General features: G+C 36.8%; 1 protein-coding gene and 1 pseudogene across 1 annotated transcript; one reads left to right on the forward strand and one right to left on the reverse strand.

Moving 5' to 3' along the window:
* Positions 1 to 933, reverse strand: LOC138984973 (olfactory receptor 2G3-like). The gene has a single exon (XM_070360980.1). The coding sequence runs from the start codon at positions 931 to 933 to the stop codon at positions 1 to 3; it is 933 nt and encodes a 310-aa protein (XP_070217081.1).
* A 10695-nt stretch (positions 934 to 11628) lies between these two features.
* Positions 11629 to 12564, forward strand: LOC102283551 (olfactory receptor 2G3-like; annotated as a pseudogene).
* The last annotated feature ends 1617 nt before the right edge of the window (positions 12565 to 14181 follow it).

Here is a 14181-nt window from a genome sequence, read left to right on the forward strand (position 1 = left end):
CTAACTTGGGTCTCTTCCCAGCAACCTTCTTAGCGCCCACTTAGCTTCTTTGTTTCTCAAGGTGTAGATCAAAGGATTAAGTGAGGGTGTCACTACAGTGTAGAAGAGGGTGAGGAATTTGCTGTAATTCTGTGTGTATTTGCTCTTGGGTTGAATGTAAATGGAAGCTAGAGTCCCAAAAAACAAAACTACAACAATTAGGTGGGACCCACAAGTCCCAAATGCTTTCCTCCTGCCTTCAGTGGATTTTATCTTCAGCACATTCCTAACAATGCAGCCGTAGGAGACCAGAATAAGCCCCAGAGGTATCACCACATAGAGGACACAAGCTATGGAGAGCTCATTTTCCAGGAAGGTCGTGTTCACACAGGCAATCTTAATCAGGGCAGTCTCCTCACACATGAAGTCATCCACCATGTGATGGCTGCAGAGAGGCAATTGGAAAACAAGGATGGTCTGAACCATGGACTCCACAAAGCCACTGATCCAGGCCAGAGCTGCTAGTTGCTGGAGGAGCTTTGGGTGCATGATCACTCCATAGTGGAGGGGTCGACAGATGGCATTGAAACGGTCATAGGCCATAACAGTCAGCAGGACACACTCCGTGGAGCCCAGCCCCAAAGCAACATACAGCTGGATCACACAGCCAGTGTAGCTAATGGTCTTGTCAGGCCCCTTGAGATTCCAAAGCATTTGTGGGACAACACTGGTGGTGAAACAGAGGTCCAGGAAGGAGAGATTGGAGAGGAAGAAATACATGGGTGTGTGGAGTTTGGGGTTAAAGTATGAGACCAGTATGATCGCTGTGTTCCCCATCAGTGTCAGAATGTATATGATAGAGACGACAAGAAGGAGAACCATCTCCAGGTGGGGCTGGTCAGAAAAGCCCAGTAGGATGAAACCTCCCAGAGTGCTAGCATTTGTTCCTTTCATTGCTTAATTGTGAGTCACCATTCTTGGTCATTCCTATTTTCTTCCTATGGAAAGAAAATCAGATATTAAAATCAGTGGGAAAATAACTGAGTAAAGTGAACATTTTGACACTGATTTTTATATAAAGAAATAACAGGCAAAATAAAATTGTGCAAAATAAAAAATGTAACGTGTTGACTTGTTATACAGATAGAAATATATGTCATGAAAACATCCTGTGCTTAAAAATATATATATAAATATAGAATAGATTTAGAACATATACAAAAGCAGGTTTGAAATGTATCCCCAATTCTCTGAAGATAAAATATACAGGCCAATGCCATTCTCCCATGTTGATGTATGGCAAAACCAATATAATATTGTAAAGTAATTAACCTCCAATTAAAACAAATAAATTTATATTAAATATATATATATATACAGGCCATTTATATGCATAGTGTGAAAACCAAAGAAATTGAAAGAAAGATGATGGTTACACATATGGATACATGATAATAGATATAAAAGATAAGTTGAAAAATACATTGAGAGAGCAAGAGTCTACCAAGGTACACAGCTCTGGAGACCTAAAGACAAGAAGAGTTAGAATTTTCACATTGCAAGTGTTAGAAATGGTTATTATTATTATTCATTTTTTTCTGTGAAGCAAATAATTATTAACCTGATAATAGTGTTAAGGAAACTTCTGTGATCTCCCTAATTGAGTCACTAGTCTGACAACTTTCTAGAGAGTAATACTTTCTAGTATTTACTTTCTAGAGAGTAAATACTACTCTCTAGAAAAATCTACTTTACAGTCCCTAAAACAGCAAACTCTTGCCCCTAGTACCCCTCAGTTCACATACTTTAATGTCATTTTATCACAAGAGTATATGAATTCAGCCACCTAGTACAATGTGTTGACTCTGTTAAAAGTAAATTATGTAGAACTTACCGTGTCTTTTTAACTATTAACTTGCAAAGATTAAGAGATATAGTTATGCACATTTGTGGTTCTGAATGTCAGTTCAGAGATCCCCAAAATGGTTTCAGTCATTTACTTGTGATATCAAATCTAAACAAATTCCTTAAAAACAAAGTAATAAAAAACAACAATAAACCCTCCATTGAAAATTTCTGATTTTCCCTTAAATAAATCCACTAGAAAATAAAACTTAGTTTTAAGAACTCGTGGCCATTACAATGATTCTCAGGCAATTATTGCATAGTCCAGTTTAGAGAGAATAAGTGGCTTATTTACATCCAAGGTAAAATCAGCTAAATTTTGAATTTTTGCTAAGACAAAACTATCATGAATTTTGAGTAGAGTATGATTGCTTTTCCAGAATTAGAGCAAAAGAAAGTAACTGACCCTGGTGATCACATTGGTTAGCATCTGTCTATCTGCCCATGCATTTTAGTGGGAAAATAAAAACCCTGAATTAAAATTAATACTAGATGCACTAAAATTGACATTGACCTTATCTGGCTAACTTTGATTCTGCTACTCAGTAAAGAATAAAATAACTGTATTGTTGAAATATTCAATGACTCCTGGAAAAAAGTCAGCACATGAGTGGCCTCATTTTGCTTGATGTAATTCTACATTTTCACAATTTTTTTCCTTGTCCATTTATGTTGCAAGAATAACCAATATTTTTCAAACAGACCACACTGAACCTGTTCTCTCTTTCATATTCCTGTTGTTAATCAAGTTGAGAATACAGGGCTTTACATCTACAAAGAGGAGAGGGTAGACAATTATTCATCATCAGTCAATGTTGGGTTGCACATTTTAAAAACTACTTCCATTCACTGCTGAAGGCAAGTAGCTCTAGATTTCTTCAACTTTTAAAATGAATTTTGCTTTTTTCTGCCTTTTTTTTTTTTTTTGAGTATATGTGCTGCCAAAGCGAGCACATATACTTTCCTTTTTTCCCAAAACAACAGAGATTAAGTTCTACCTTCTGGAAAGAATGGCAATCCAGGGTAGAGGTTCTTGATGGGGGTTTTGATGAAAAGTTCAATCATGATCACTGATCTAGGACAGGCAGTGGAGGAACCCCATGTGGGCAGTAAACTCAGTCTCTCCTGTTATCTCATGCTCCTGTAATCACAAACCCTCTAATCTGAAGCTCTCTTCAGATGGATTGTGGTTAGCTTGTTTGTTCAGCACCAATTTCTTGAGTTTTTCTTCCCAGGTAACTTCCCATAACTATATTAGAGAGGGAGACAGGCCCCTCTCAGGAGAGAGAAGAGCCACAGAGACTTGTGCTTCTGTTGTCAGTGGAAGATAATCAATTGCAGAATACCTTGTAACACACGCATGCATGTACACAGGAATTTTGCTGTAAAGGTATTCAAAACAGATACTTTCATGTTGTCATAGTATACTGGATACCAGATAGAAAGGAACAATGGACTTCCAGTCTGTGAGAACATCCTTTAGTTCTACACATAATAAAGTTTGCAGAGCCTGTTAAGGTCTTTCACCTACATTCTATTACATACTATTAAATATAGCTAGGTAACATTGTGTGAATATTATTTAGACAGTACCTTAAAAGATTTTTTACTGAAGTATAATTGAGTTACAATGTGTTAATTTCAGGTGTAATTGATCCAAGTTTATGCATATATAGTTTATATATTCTTGTATTTTTAATATATATTTATATATGATTTATGATGTTTTGTTGTTAAGTCATGTCCAGCTCTTTTGTGACTTCATGGACTGATGTCCACCAGCCTCCTCTGTCCATGGGATTTTCCAGGCAAGAATACTGGAGTGGGTTGCCATTTCCTTCTCCAGGGGATCTTCCTGATCCAAAGATTGAACTCATGTCTTCTATATTGGTAGGCAGATTATTTACAGCTGAGCCACCCTGGGAAGCCCCACATATAATATATATGTACATCTACATTCTTTTAATATTCTTTTCCATTATAGATTATCACCAGCTATTTAATATCAGTCCATGTGCCCTAGAGGGACTGGTTTTCAATATCCTTTTAATTTACTTTATAGTACTATATAGTAGTGTTTTTCTGTTAACCTAAACTTCTCATTTATTCCTCATTTAAAATTTTAATTCAGTTAAAGTTTTTGTTAGAGAACCTCAGTTTTGTACACATGCATGCCACAGAATCTGTTAAGGAATGGTTAAAAATAAAGCCTTTGTGGAAAACTGGTCAATCACTTGTAAAAGAATGAAACTAGAACACTTTCTAACACCATACACAAAAATAAATTCAAAATGGATTAAAGATCTAAATGTAAGACCAGAAACTATAAAACTCCTAGAAGAAAACATAGGCAAAATACTCTCTGACATACATCACAGCAGGATCCTCTATGACCCACCTCCCAGAGTAATGGAAATAAATGCAAAAATAAACAAATGGGACCTAATTAAACTTAAAAGCTTTTGCACAACAAAGGAAACTATAAGCAAGGTAAAAAGACAGCCTTTAGAATGGGAGAAAATAATAGCAAATGAAGCAACAGACAAAGAATTAATCTCAAAAATATACAAGCAACTCCTGCAGCTCAATTCCAGAAAAACAAACAACCCAATCAAAAAATGGGCCAAAGAGCTAAACAGACGTTTCTCCAAGGAAGACATACAGATGACTAACAAACACATGAAAAGATGCTCAATATCACTCATTATCAAAGAAATGCAAATCAGAACCACAATGAGGTATCATTTCACGCCAGTCAGAATGGCTGCTATCCAAAACTCTACAAGCAATAAATGCTGGAGAGAGTGTGGAGAAAAGGGAACCCTCCTACACTGTTGGTGGAAATGCAAACTGGTATAGCCACAATGGAGAACAGTGTGGAGATTCCTTGAAAAACTGAAAATAGAACTGCCATACAACCCAGCAATCCCATTGCTGGGCATACACAACAAGGAAACCAGAATGAAAGAGACACATGTACCCCAATATTTATCACAGCACTGTTTATAGTAGCCAAGACATGGAAGCAACCTAGATGCCCATCATCAGACGAATGTATAAGAAAACTGTGGTACATATACACAATGGAATATTACTCAGCTATTAAAAAAATACATTTGAATCAGTTCTAATGAGGTGGATGAAACTGGAGCCTATTGTACAGAGTGAAGTAAGCCAGAAAGAAAAACACCAATACAGTATACTAACACATATATATGGAATTTAGAAAGATGGTAACGATAACCCTGTATGCGAGAGAGAAAAAAGACACTGATTTGTAGAACAGTCTTTGGACTCGGTGGGAGAGGATGAGGATGGGATGATTTGAGATAATGGCATTGAAACATGTATATTATCATATGTGAAATGGATCACCAGTCCAGGTTCAATGCATGGGACAGGGTGCTCTGGGCTGGTGCACTGGGATGACCTAGAGGGATGGGATAGGGAGGGAGGTGGGAGAGGGATTCAGGATGGGGAACACATGTACACCTGTGGCTGATTCATGGCAATGCATGGCAAAACCACTATAATATTGTGAAGTAATTAGCCTCCAATTAAAATGAATAAATTTATTTTAGAAAAGCCTTTGTGTCAAAAAGGAATTATGTTCTACAGACAGCAGTATTATCACTTCTTAAAGTATTGCCAATGTTATTCTATAGTTGTCTCTTAAGTAGATGGTGTATATCAGGTTTTGTGTAAAATAATCTGTTCAGGTACAATTTATAGTTTACAAAAATTATAAATATATGGATAAAATATAAGATATAAATATATACATCTAATTTGAAAATTAGTGTTCACGTATTGGGATTGTCTGTAAACATTTCTGATGAGGTTGGGCTCTCTGGTGGCTCAGATGGTAAAGAATCTGCCTGCAATGCAGGAGATCTGGGTTCAGTCCCTGGGTTGGAAAGATCCCCTGGAGAAGGGAATGGCAACCCACTCCAGTATTCTTGCCTGGAGAATCTCATGGACAGAGGTGCTCAGTGGGCTACAGTCCATGGGGTCTCAAAGAGTCCGATACGTCTTAGCGACTAACGCTTACATAATAGTAAACATTAGAAACAACTGATGTGTAGACTATGTTGTAATTTTCCTTCTATAAACTTTTCTTTCAACTGTAGTGACAAAGTGTCAAAATGTAGTGCCAAAAAGGGATAAAAATATTTGCTAGGTGTGCTGGTCCTGGGTTTGTTTGCCCTCAAATTCTTTCATTGTCCCTTTTCTTCACTGTTCTGTATTACAGGAAGACTGGGCTCTGAAGGCTACTTCCTCCAGGCTCCCATATTGACTGGCTTTCACATGGGAGACACGGACTGGCAGGAGAGCAGAATGAAGAGAAAAGAGAAGCCAGGGTAATTCTGCCTTCCACTGTGCTGTAGGAGGCTTTTCAGGGTGGGGTGGCCATCTCCTCTTTTGGTTCTAGTTCTGTTGGCAAGCTTACCATTGTCCCTGCTTCCACCAGGTTATCCTGGGCCTTTGGCTTCTTTTGCTTCTTCAAGTCCAGCGGTGGGAACAGCTGCCAGGTATTTCTAGTCTCAAGTTCAACTCTCATTTCATTGTTTGGTTTTCCAGCTACCCCATCACTTGTGTAACCCACTTATGCATTAAAGTCTCCCTATTGCAAAAGATCCAAAACTATTTGTAACTGGCCCCACACTCTGGACTTTGTACACTCTTCTTTTCCAGAAAGTATACTTCTTAGGAAATATTTAGTCCAATTCTAATCATGTTCTGGTTGACAAAATCTATTTTCTATGAAATAGTCTTACAAATTTCCACAGTAGATAATGCCTTACTCCAAAGCAATGAATTTTTAAGTTAGATTTACACACCATTATAATAATTGGAGGGTACTGGGACTAATCAATGTTTCTTTCTTCCTTGAAATGCTGCTTGAGAAAGACTAATTCTGAATGTTGAAAATATTGACTGTTCTTTTGAATGAGGCTCATACTGATATGTATGATATTATAGATTACACTGAGACATTCATTATATAAAACTGAATCTCACTTAAGGGCTTCCCTGATATTTCAGTTGGTAAAGAATCTGCATGCAATGCAGGAGACCCTGGTTCGATTCCTGGGTCAGGAAAATCCACTGGAGAAGGGATAGGCTACCCAGTATTCTTGGGCTTCCCTTGTGGCTCAACTTGTAAAGAATCCACCTGCAATGTGGGAGACCCTGATTCAATCCCTGGGTTGGGGAAGATCCCCTGGAGAAGGGAAAGGCTATCCACTCCAGTATCTTGGCCTGGAGAATTCCCATAGTCCATGGGGTTGCAAAGAGTTAGACATGACTGAGCAACTTTCACTTCACTTTCACAATCTCACTTAATGCCACAAATGCCTTTTGGAAAATTATCGACTACACTTAAGATTCTTTACGTGCCGAGAATAATTTATCAATATTGAAGAAAAAGGCTAATGCCAACAAATCTACAGATGCTTTCTCTAGCACTAAACTCTGACTACCTGATAAACAGCTTATTATTCTAATATATATTAATAGTAGTTCAACTCTCAGAAAGTGTTTCTGAATAATTCACTTCAATACATTTTTTTTAATTGGAGGATAATTGCTTTATAATGTGTTGGTTTCTGCCATACGACAATGCAAATCAGCCATTATTATAAATATTTCCCCTCCCTCTAAAGTCTCCCTCCCTGCCACCTATCCTACCCCTCTAGGTTATCACAGAGCACCAGCCGGGCCGTCTGTGTTATACAGCAGCTTTCCACTAGCTATCTATTTCACGCATGGTAGTGTATATATGTCAATGTTACTTTCTCAGTTCGTCCTACTCTCTCCTTCCCCTGCTGTGTCTACAAGTCTATTCTCTATGTACCATCTCCCTTTCTTCTCTGTAAACAGGTTCATCATTACAATTTTTCTAGAATATATATATATGAGTTAACATATGATATTTGTTTTTCTTTTTCTGATGTATTTCACTCTGTAAAACAGGCTCTAGGATTCATCCATTTCACTACAACTGACTCAAATTTGTTCCTTTTTCTGGCTGATATTCCATTGAATGTGTGTAATTGAATATATTTCCTCTTAATCATTAATATTCAAAGAATATAACAATTACAAAATATTCGGTATGTCAAATCAGTGAGGATCTAATACATTATTTAAGGAGTCAATGATGATCGAATATTAGATCTCTGGCTAACCAACTTAATGAAAATATACATAAAAGGATTAAACATGTAAAGATTTTACTGCAGAGTATGAATTTTACTTGGATAATGGAAAAAACTATAGATGAAAACTTGCATAAACTTAGTATTTGGGAGCTTTTCATAGGCAAATCAAAAACCATGGTGATGTGTACATTTTTGCTTAGCAGATTGAAAGTGAAAGTGAAGTCACTCAGTCATGTCCAACTCTTTGCAACCCCATGGACTGTAGCCTACCAGGCTCCTCCATCCATGAGATTCTCCATGCAAGAATACTGGAGTGGGCTGCCATTTCGGATCACATGACAAAAATAATCACTGAATTGGAATGAGTGAAGGAACTCTTAGGCACTGACCTTATGAGAAATATGATTTTTTCCACCTCATTTAAATATAGCAATGTTATATTTGTAAAGTAAATATGTAATATTATGAGAACATATTATAAAGCACATATTTTATTATAAAAAATTTCATCACAGAAATTTTTAACTTATGGTAAAATTATAAACATATTTAATGACTAAAAATATGGAACTTATTCAAATAACTTGGTGCATTCTTATAACAAAGTATTACTCAGGCACTGCTGTTACAGTTAATATTTATTGATGTTGAAAAATATTTATATTTGTTAATGAAGATAATTGATTACAAATGAGAAACAAGTCTCACTTATCCAATTACATAACTAAAGCCTAATAGCAGAGACATTGCTTTTTTTTTTCTTTTCTTCACCCACAAAAAGAATATAAGAATGCATACACTTGAGGGGCTGGGGTGAAGGTGACGGAGTTTGTCTATGATATTGCCTGGCTGGAGATAAAGCAAATGTCCAGCTGAGGAATGCCTTCCTTTACATTTCTCCCTTGAGAAAGCCCTGTTCTGGACACTCTAAACTCCATGTTAATTTGCAACTTGGAGATACAGATACCTGAGGTCTTGAACATCTATCTTCTATGTACTTCTCAGTTTTTTGTAATTTGATTTTCTCGAAGGACTACTGCTCAAGAACTATTTACTTCCACTGAATTCATTGGTTTTGGGCAGTGATATTCACTTCAGTGAAGAAATTATAACATGCTTAAATCATGTTGCCCATCTTCTTTTCTGCATGCTGACAAAGATATAAGGCAGAAGGAGGATGACCCAGACGACAGAAGAAACCCCTCTTAATTTCTTTTATCACCACCTCTCTCTCCCTCTTGGGTGGCCTCCAGGTACATTAGCCAGCATTGACTGACTCAACAACTTTAAACACACACTTTGTCTCTCCTCCAGATTCCCTTTCAGGAGTCCTTCCTCTATGCATCTTTGCCAAATATAATCATTTTTCATACCACAAAAATAATCAGAAAAGAGCATGGCAGAAAGAAAATTCTTGAACTTTTTTCCCAAAGGTAAAAGATATTCCTCTAGATATTTCTTCCATTTGATAGTAGTTAAAATCTTGATATAAGCTAAATGTTCTTCAGTGGAAGAATGGATAAAGGAAAATGAGATTATCTATCTATCTGGTGCAGCCATGAGAAAGGAGATCCTTTTGCTACAAGCTGTATGAAAGTACTATATTGTATCACTTAAGTGCTGAATTAAAAAAAGACAGAGAAACAGAGAATAGAGACTAGAATAGTGGGTTCCAGAGACTAGGGGGAGGGGTAAATGGAGCTTCAGTCATGTCCGACTCTGTGCAACCCCAGAGATGGCAGCCCACCAGGCTCCCCCGTCCCTGGGATTCTCCAGGCAAGAACACTGGAGTCGGTTGCCATTTCCTTCTCCAATGCATGAAAGTGAAAAGTGAAAGTGAAGTCACTCAGTCGTGTCTGACTCCTAGCGACCCCATGGACTGCAGCCTACCAGGCTCCTCTGTCCATGGGATTTTCCAGGCAAAAGTACTGGAGTAGGGTGCCTTTGCCTTCTCCGAAATGGAGCAATGTATGTCAAAGGGTACAGATTTTCAGTTATAAGAGTAAGTTCTGAGGAGCTAATATGTGACATGGTGACTTTAGTTAATAACATGGTATTGTAGACTTGAAAGTTGCTGAAAGTAGATCATAAGCATTCTCACCTCACACAGAGAAAAAAGTTAACCAATGTGAGGTGATGAATATGTTAATTTTCTTAATCTTTGTAATCATTCTGCAATATATATGCATAGCATGTTATCATGTTGTACACTTTAAGTACATACAATTACATTTGTTCAACTTTCTTCAATAACATTAAAAAAGCAAAATTTTGAAAGTATGTTTATTTCACTTAAGATGCCATGTTACTTGTAAAAGTATATACATACCCAAATAAGCTTACAAATTTAGCTTTCATTATTCCTAAATGATTCAACAAGATACTGATTTTAGAACATAAAGGGGATTTCCCAGGTGGTACAGCGGTAAACAATCTGCCTGCCAATTCAGGAAATGTGGATTCAGTCCCTGAATTGGGAAGATGCTCTGGAGAAGGAAATGGCAACCCATTGCAGTATTTTTGCATGGAGAATCCCGTGGACAGAGAAGCTTGGTGAGTTACAGTCTATAGGGTTGTTGGACATGACTGAGCACACACACTTGATGAGAGCATAAAATTTGGGGACACAGAAGATGATATTGTAGAAGAATAGTAAATGAAGAGGTGTGGCGAAATATAATCTGGACTGATTCTGTTCTGCAGAATGTAAAATTGATGACAAAGACATATTTTGCTTTTTCATGACGTCACCAAATGCCAATTCCTTGTCTTTAATTAGGTGGGTGTGTGTAAGTGAGTTTTTACCTTTTTTTTTTTTAATCTGAAGACATTTTATCAAAAACTGAACAAATTGCACACCTGAGTTTGTGCATTTGTGTTTTTATGTGCATGTATCACAAATGTCTTTTTTTTTTTTCGTCAACTTTGAGGTATAAAAACTTGTGATCAGTTGTTAAATAGCTTATAAAATTATTTAGCTTTCCTCTCTGCTGAAATTCACCTGTGTCTGACCCTATACACACTCTGATCAAATATTTAGTTATAAGAAACATTATCAGAACTTGCTTTGTCTTTGAGTAACAAAAGACAAAAAATATGTTCCATTTATTTTTCTGATCTACTCACTCAACTGTTATTCATTATTTTTGCATTGTAATTTCTGTGGAAACAAACAATAATCATTCCTAATTCATTTCCTACTAGGCGCTTAAATTTGCTTCAGCATTCCTATCCTCTTTTCCTCCCGCTTCTACTAACAGACTTACGTAGCGACTCAAACTGAGAGCTTTTCTTTTCTTCTTAGAAAAATTACCTTAATAATTTTCAACAAATGGGAAAACAGAATGGTTACACACAAAAAAAGAGGATGGGTCAAATATTTGAGTCAAGAAATGATGACACAAAACAATGCCTTTGTTTTTAAGAATGCCTTTTTAATAATTACCATTTTTCCTTCTCCGTGAAAACTGACTAGTTATGAAAATCTGAGTTTACTTCAAATTTTAGAAGTAAATAGTAATAATGTTATTTCCCTCAATTGAATTTTGTGTCCATTTTTCTCTTTTACAATAACAGACTAATGGAAGAAAATAATGAAACATCTGGGGGAGATTTTATTTTGCTTGGATTCTCAGACCAGCCTCAATTGGAGGCCATCCTTTTTGTGGTCATTTTGATATCCTATCTTTTGACCATCCTGGGCAACACAGCCATTATCCTGGTCTCCTGACTGGACTCCAAACTTCACACACCTATGTATTTCTTCCTCACAAATCTCTCCTTTCTTGACCTTTTTTAACTACCAGCATCGTCCCCCAGTTATTGTGGAACCTGAAGGGACCAGCCAAGACCATCGCATCAACAGGCTGTGCCATACAACTCTATTTGTCCCTTTCACTGGGTTCCACTGAGTGTGTTCTCCTGACCATCATGACCATTTGACCACTATGTAGCGGTCTGCAGACCTCTCAATTACACCAGTGTTATGCACCCACCATTTTGTAAGTCCTTAGGAGGAATAGCCTGGCTATGTGGAATAGGAAACACTCTTATCCAAGGAACCATCACCCTTCACCTTCCTCGCTGTGGACATCGCCGTGTGCACAACTTCTTATGCGAAGTGCCTGCCATGATCAATTTGGCCCGCTTTGACATCCATGCAAATGAAGTCCAGCTTTTTGTGGCCACATTAGTTCTCCTTCTTCTTCCTGTGGCATTGATATTGGTCTCTTATGGATTCATCGTGCAAGCAGTGAAAAAAATTAAGTCATTCCAAGCTTGGCGTAAGGCTCTAGGGACCTGCGGTTCCCATCTGCTGGTGGTGTCCCTCTTCTTTGGGACCAGCTCAGCCATATACATTCAACCAAAGAGATTCTATGGCCATAGCCAGGGGGAGTTCCTTCCACTCTTCTACACTATTGTAACTTCCACCCTCAACCCCCTTATATATACTCTGAGGAACAAGGATATGAAAGGAGCCCTGAGAAGAATGCTGAGAATAGAACAAAATTCCTAAGGAAAAATCAAGGAAACAGTGACTTTTCATGGAGGAAAATTATTAAGGAGACCTAAGATTTAATAACTACTCCCAAGTGACTGCTTACCTTTCTGTCTGTATTTATCAACAATATGGCTACTGTGGTTTAGAAAAAAGAAGCACATGTAGACTCTACTTGTGTATCTCATGGAACTTCATCTGTGTGTGTGTGTGTGTGTGTGTGTTTTATAAACATATTCATACTTTCTTCTACTAAATGTCTTTAAAGGGCATATCCCAGAATAGGGAGATTCAGTGATCTACCCAATATGCATGTGCTTACATATTTGATTAGGGAATTAGATAGTGTTTAATATGAAACAGAAAATGCAAAAGTATATATTAGCATGAGGAAATTACTCTTCTTTTGTAAAAAGCCCTAGTGTGACATTGTTTAAAACATTCTACCACAGTATCCCAATTCTTTCAAGGAAAAAACAACAACAAAACAAAACTTGAAAATATGGGCTCTTTTTACAGTAATGCACCAGATTTGTGAATCTACTTAAAATGCTATTAAGGAAGAGAAAGGTTGCTTTTAAATGAAAGCAATAGAAATAACTGTTAAATAATTATAGAAGTTACTTAATAATTTAATGAAATACTAAAACCTAATATGATACTAAAATTTAATGTAACTTAATGTAATCTAATTTCAAATGGACTGAGGGTCTACAGGGCAAAACCTTGTATTGAATCTTGCTTGATGTTGTATTTCTTATTTCAGGGTCTCTGAGATTGTAAAACACATGGGTTCTGAAGCCAGACTTGGTTTGAAACTTTGCTCTTTCTATTAGCTATGTAAAACCTTTTGTTCTTTACTTAATCTCTCTGTTCCTCAGTTTAATCACCTCACAGGTCTGCAGTGAGAATTAAATACATTAATTCATGCAATGTACTTTAAAATGACTCATGGCTCTGGTAAGTGCTGAATAAATCTTAAAGATTATTAAATACTTTCGAAAACACTATGGTGTTCTATAGCCTCCAAATTCTTCAGTCTTCCTCCATCCTTCTTAACTTGTGCTTGACTTGTTTGCAATTGTCTTGTATTCTGCATTGTCTTGTACATTGCGCTTCTTTTTCATTGTGTTGAAAACACTGAGACCAACCAAAATCTCTCTTTACTTCACTTCTCTTTAGATCAGCACCAATTTTCACTTCTTAAGAGCCAGTTTAGATTGTGTAACCTGTGCTGTAGAGAATATGATTGATATTTTGGGTCAAAATGCTTGAGTTCAAAACCCAATCTATCAATCTAATCAAGTAGATCAGTAATTAATACTTGAGTAGTAATAAGAGTTCCTAATTTACATGACTGTTGTGATAAATAAATCTGAGTTTAGCCCACGGTCTGTTATATATTAATAGAGGGTTCAGGATGGGGAACGCGGGTATACCTGTGGCGGATTCATTTCGATGTTTGGCAAAACTAATACAATATTGTAAAGTTTAAAAATAAAATAAAATTTAAAAAAAAAGAAAGAAATCACACAATAATTAAGGCTACTTCTACACCACTTTTGTGATTTAAAAACTCATCACTCATTATCAGAGAAATGCAAATCAAAACCACTATGAGGTACCATTTCACGC

The sequence above is a fragment of the Bos mutus genome, chromosome 23 (genome assembly GCF_027580195.1).
Source record: "Bos mutus isolate GX-2022 chromosome 23, NWIPB_WYAK_1.1, whole genome shotgun sequence".
Lineage (NCBI taxonomy): Eukaryota > Metazoa > Chordata > Mammalia > Artiodactyla > Bovidae > Bos > Bos mutus.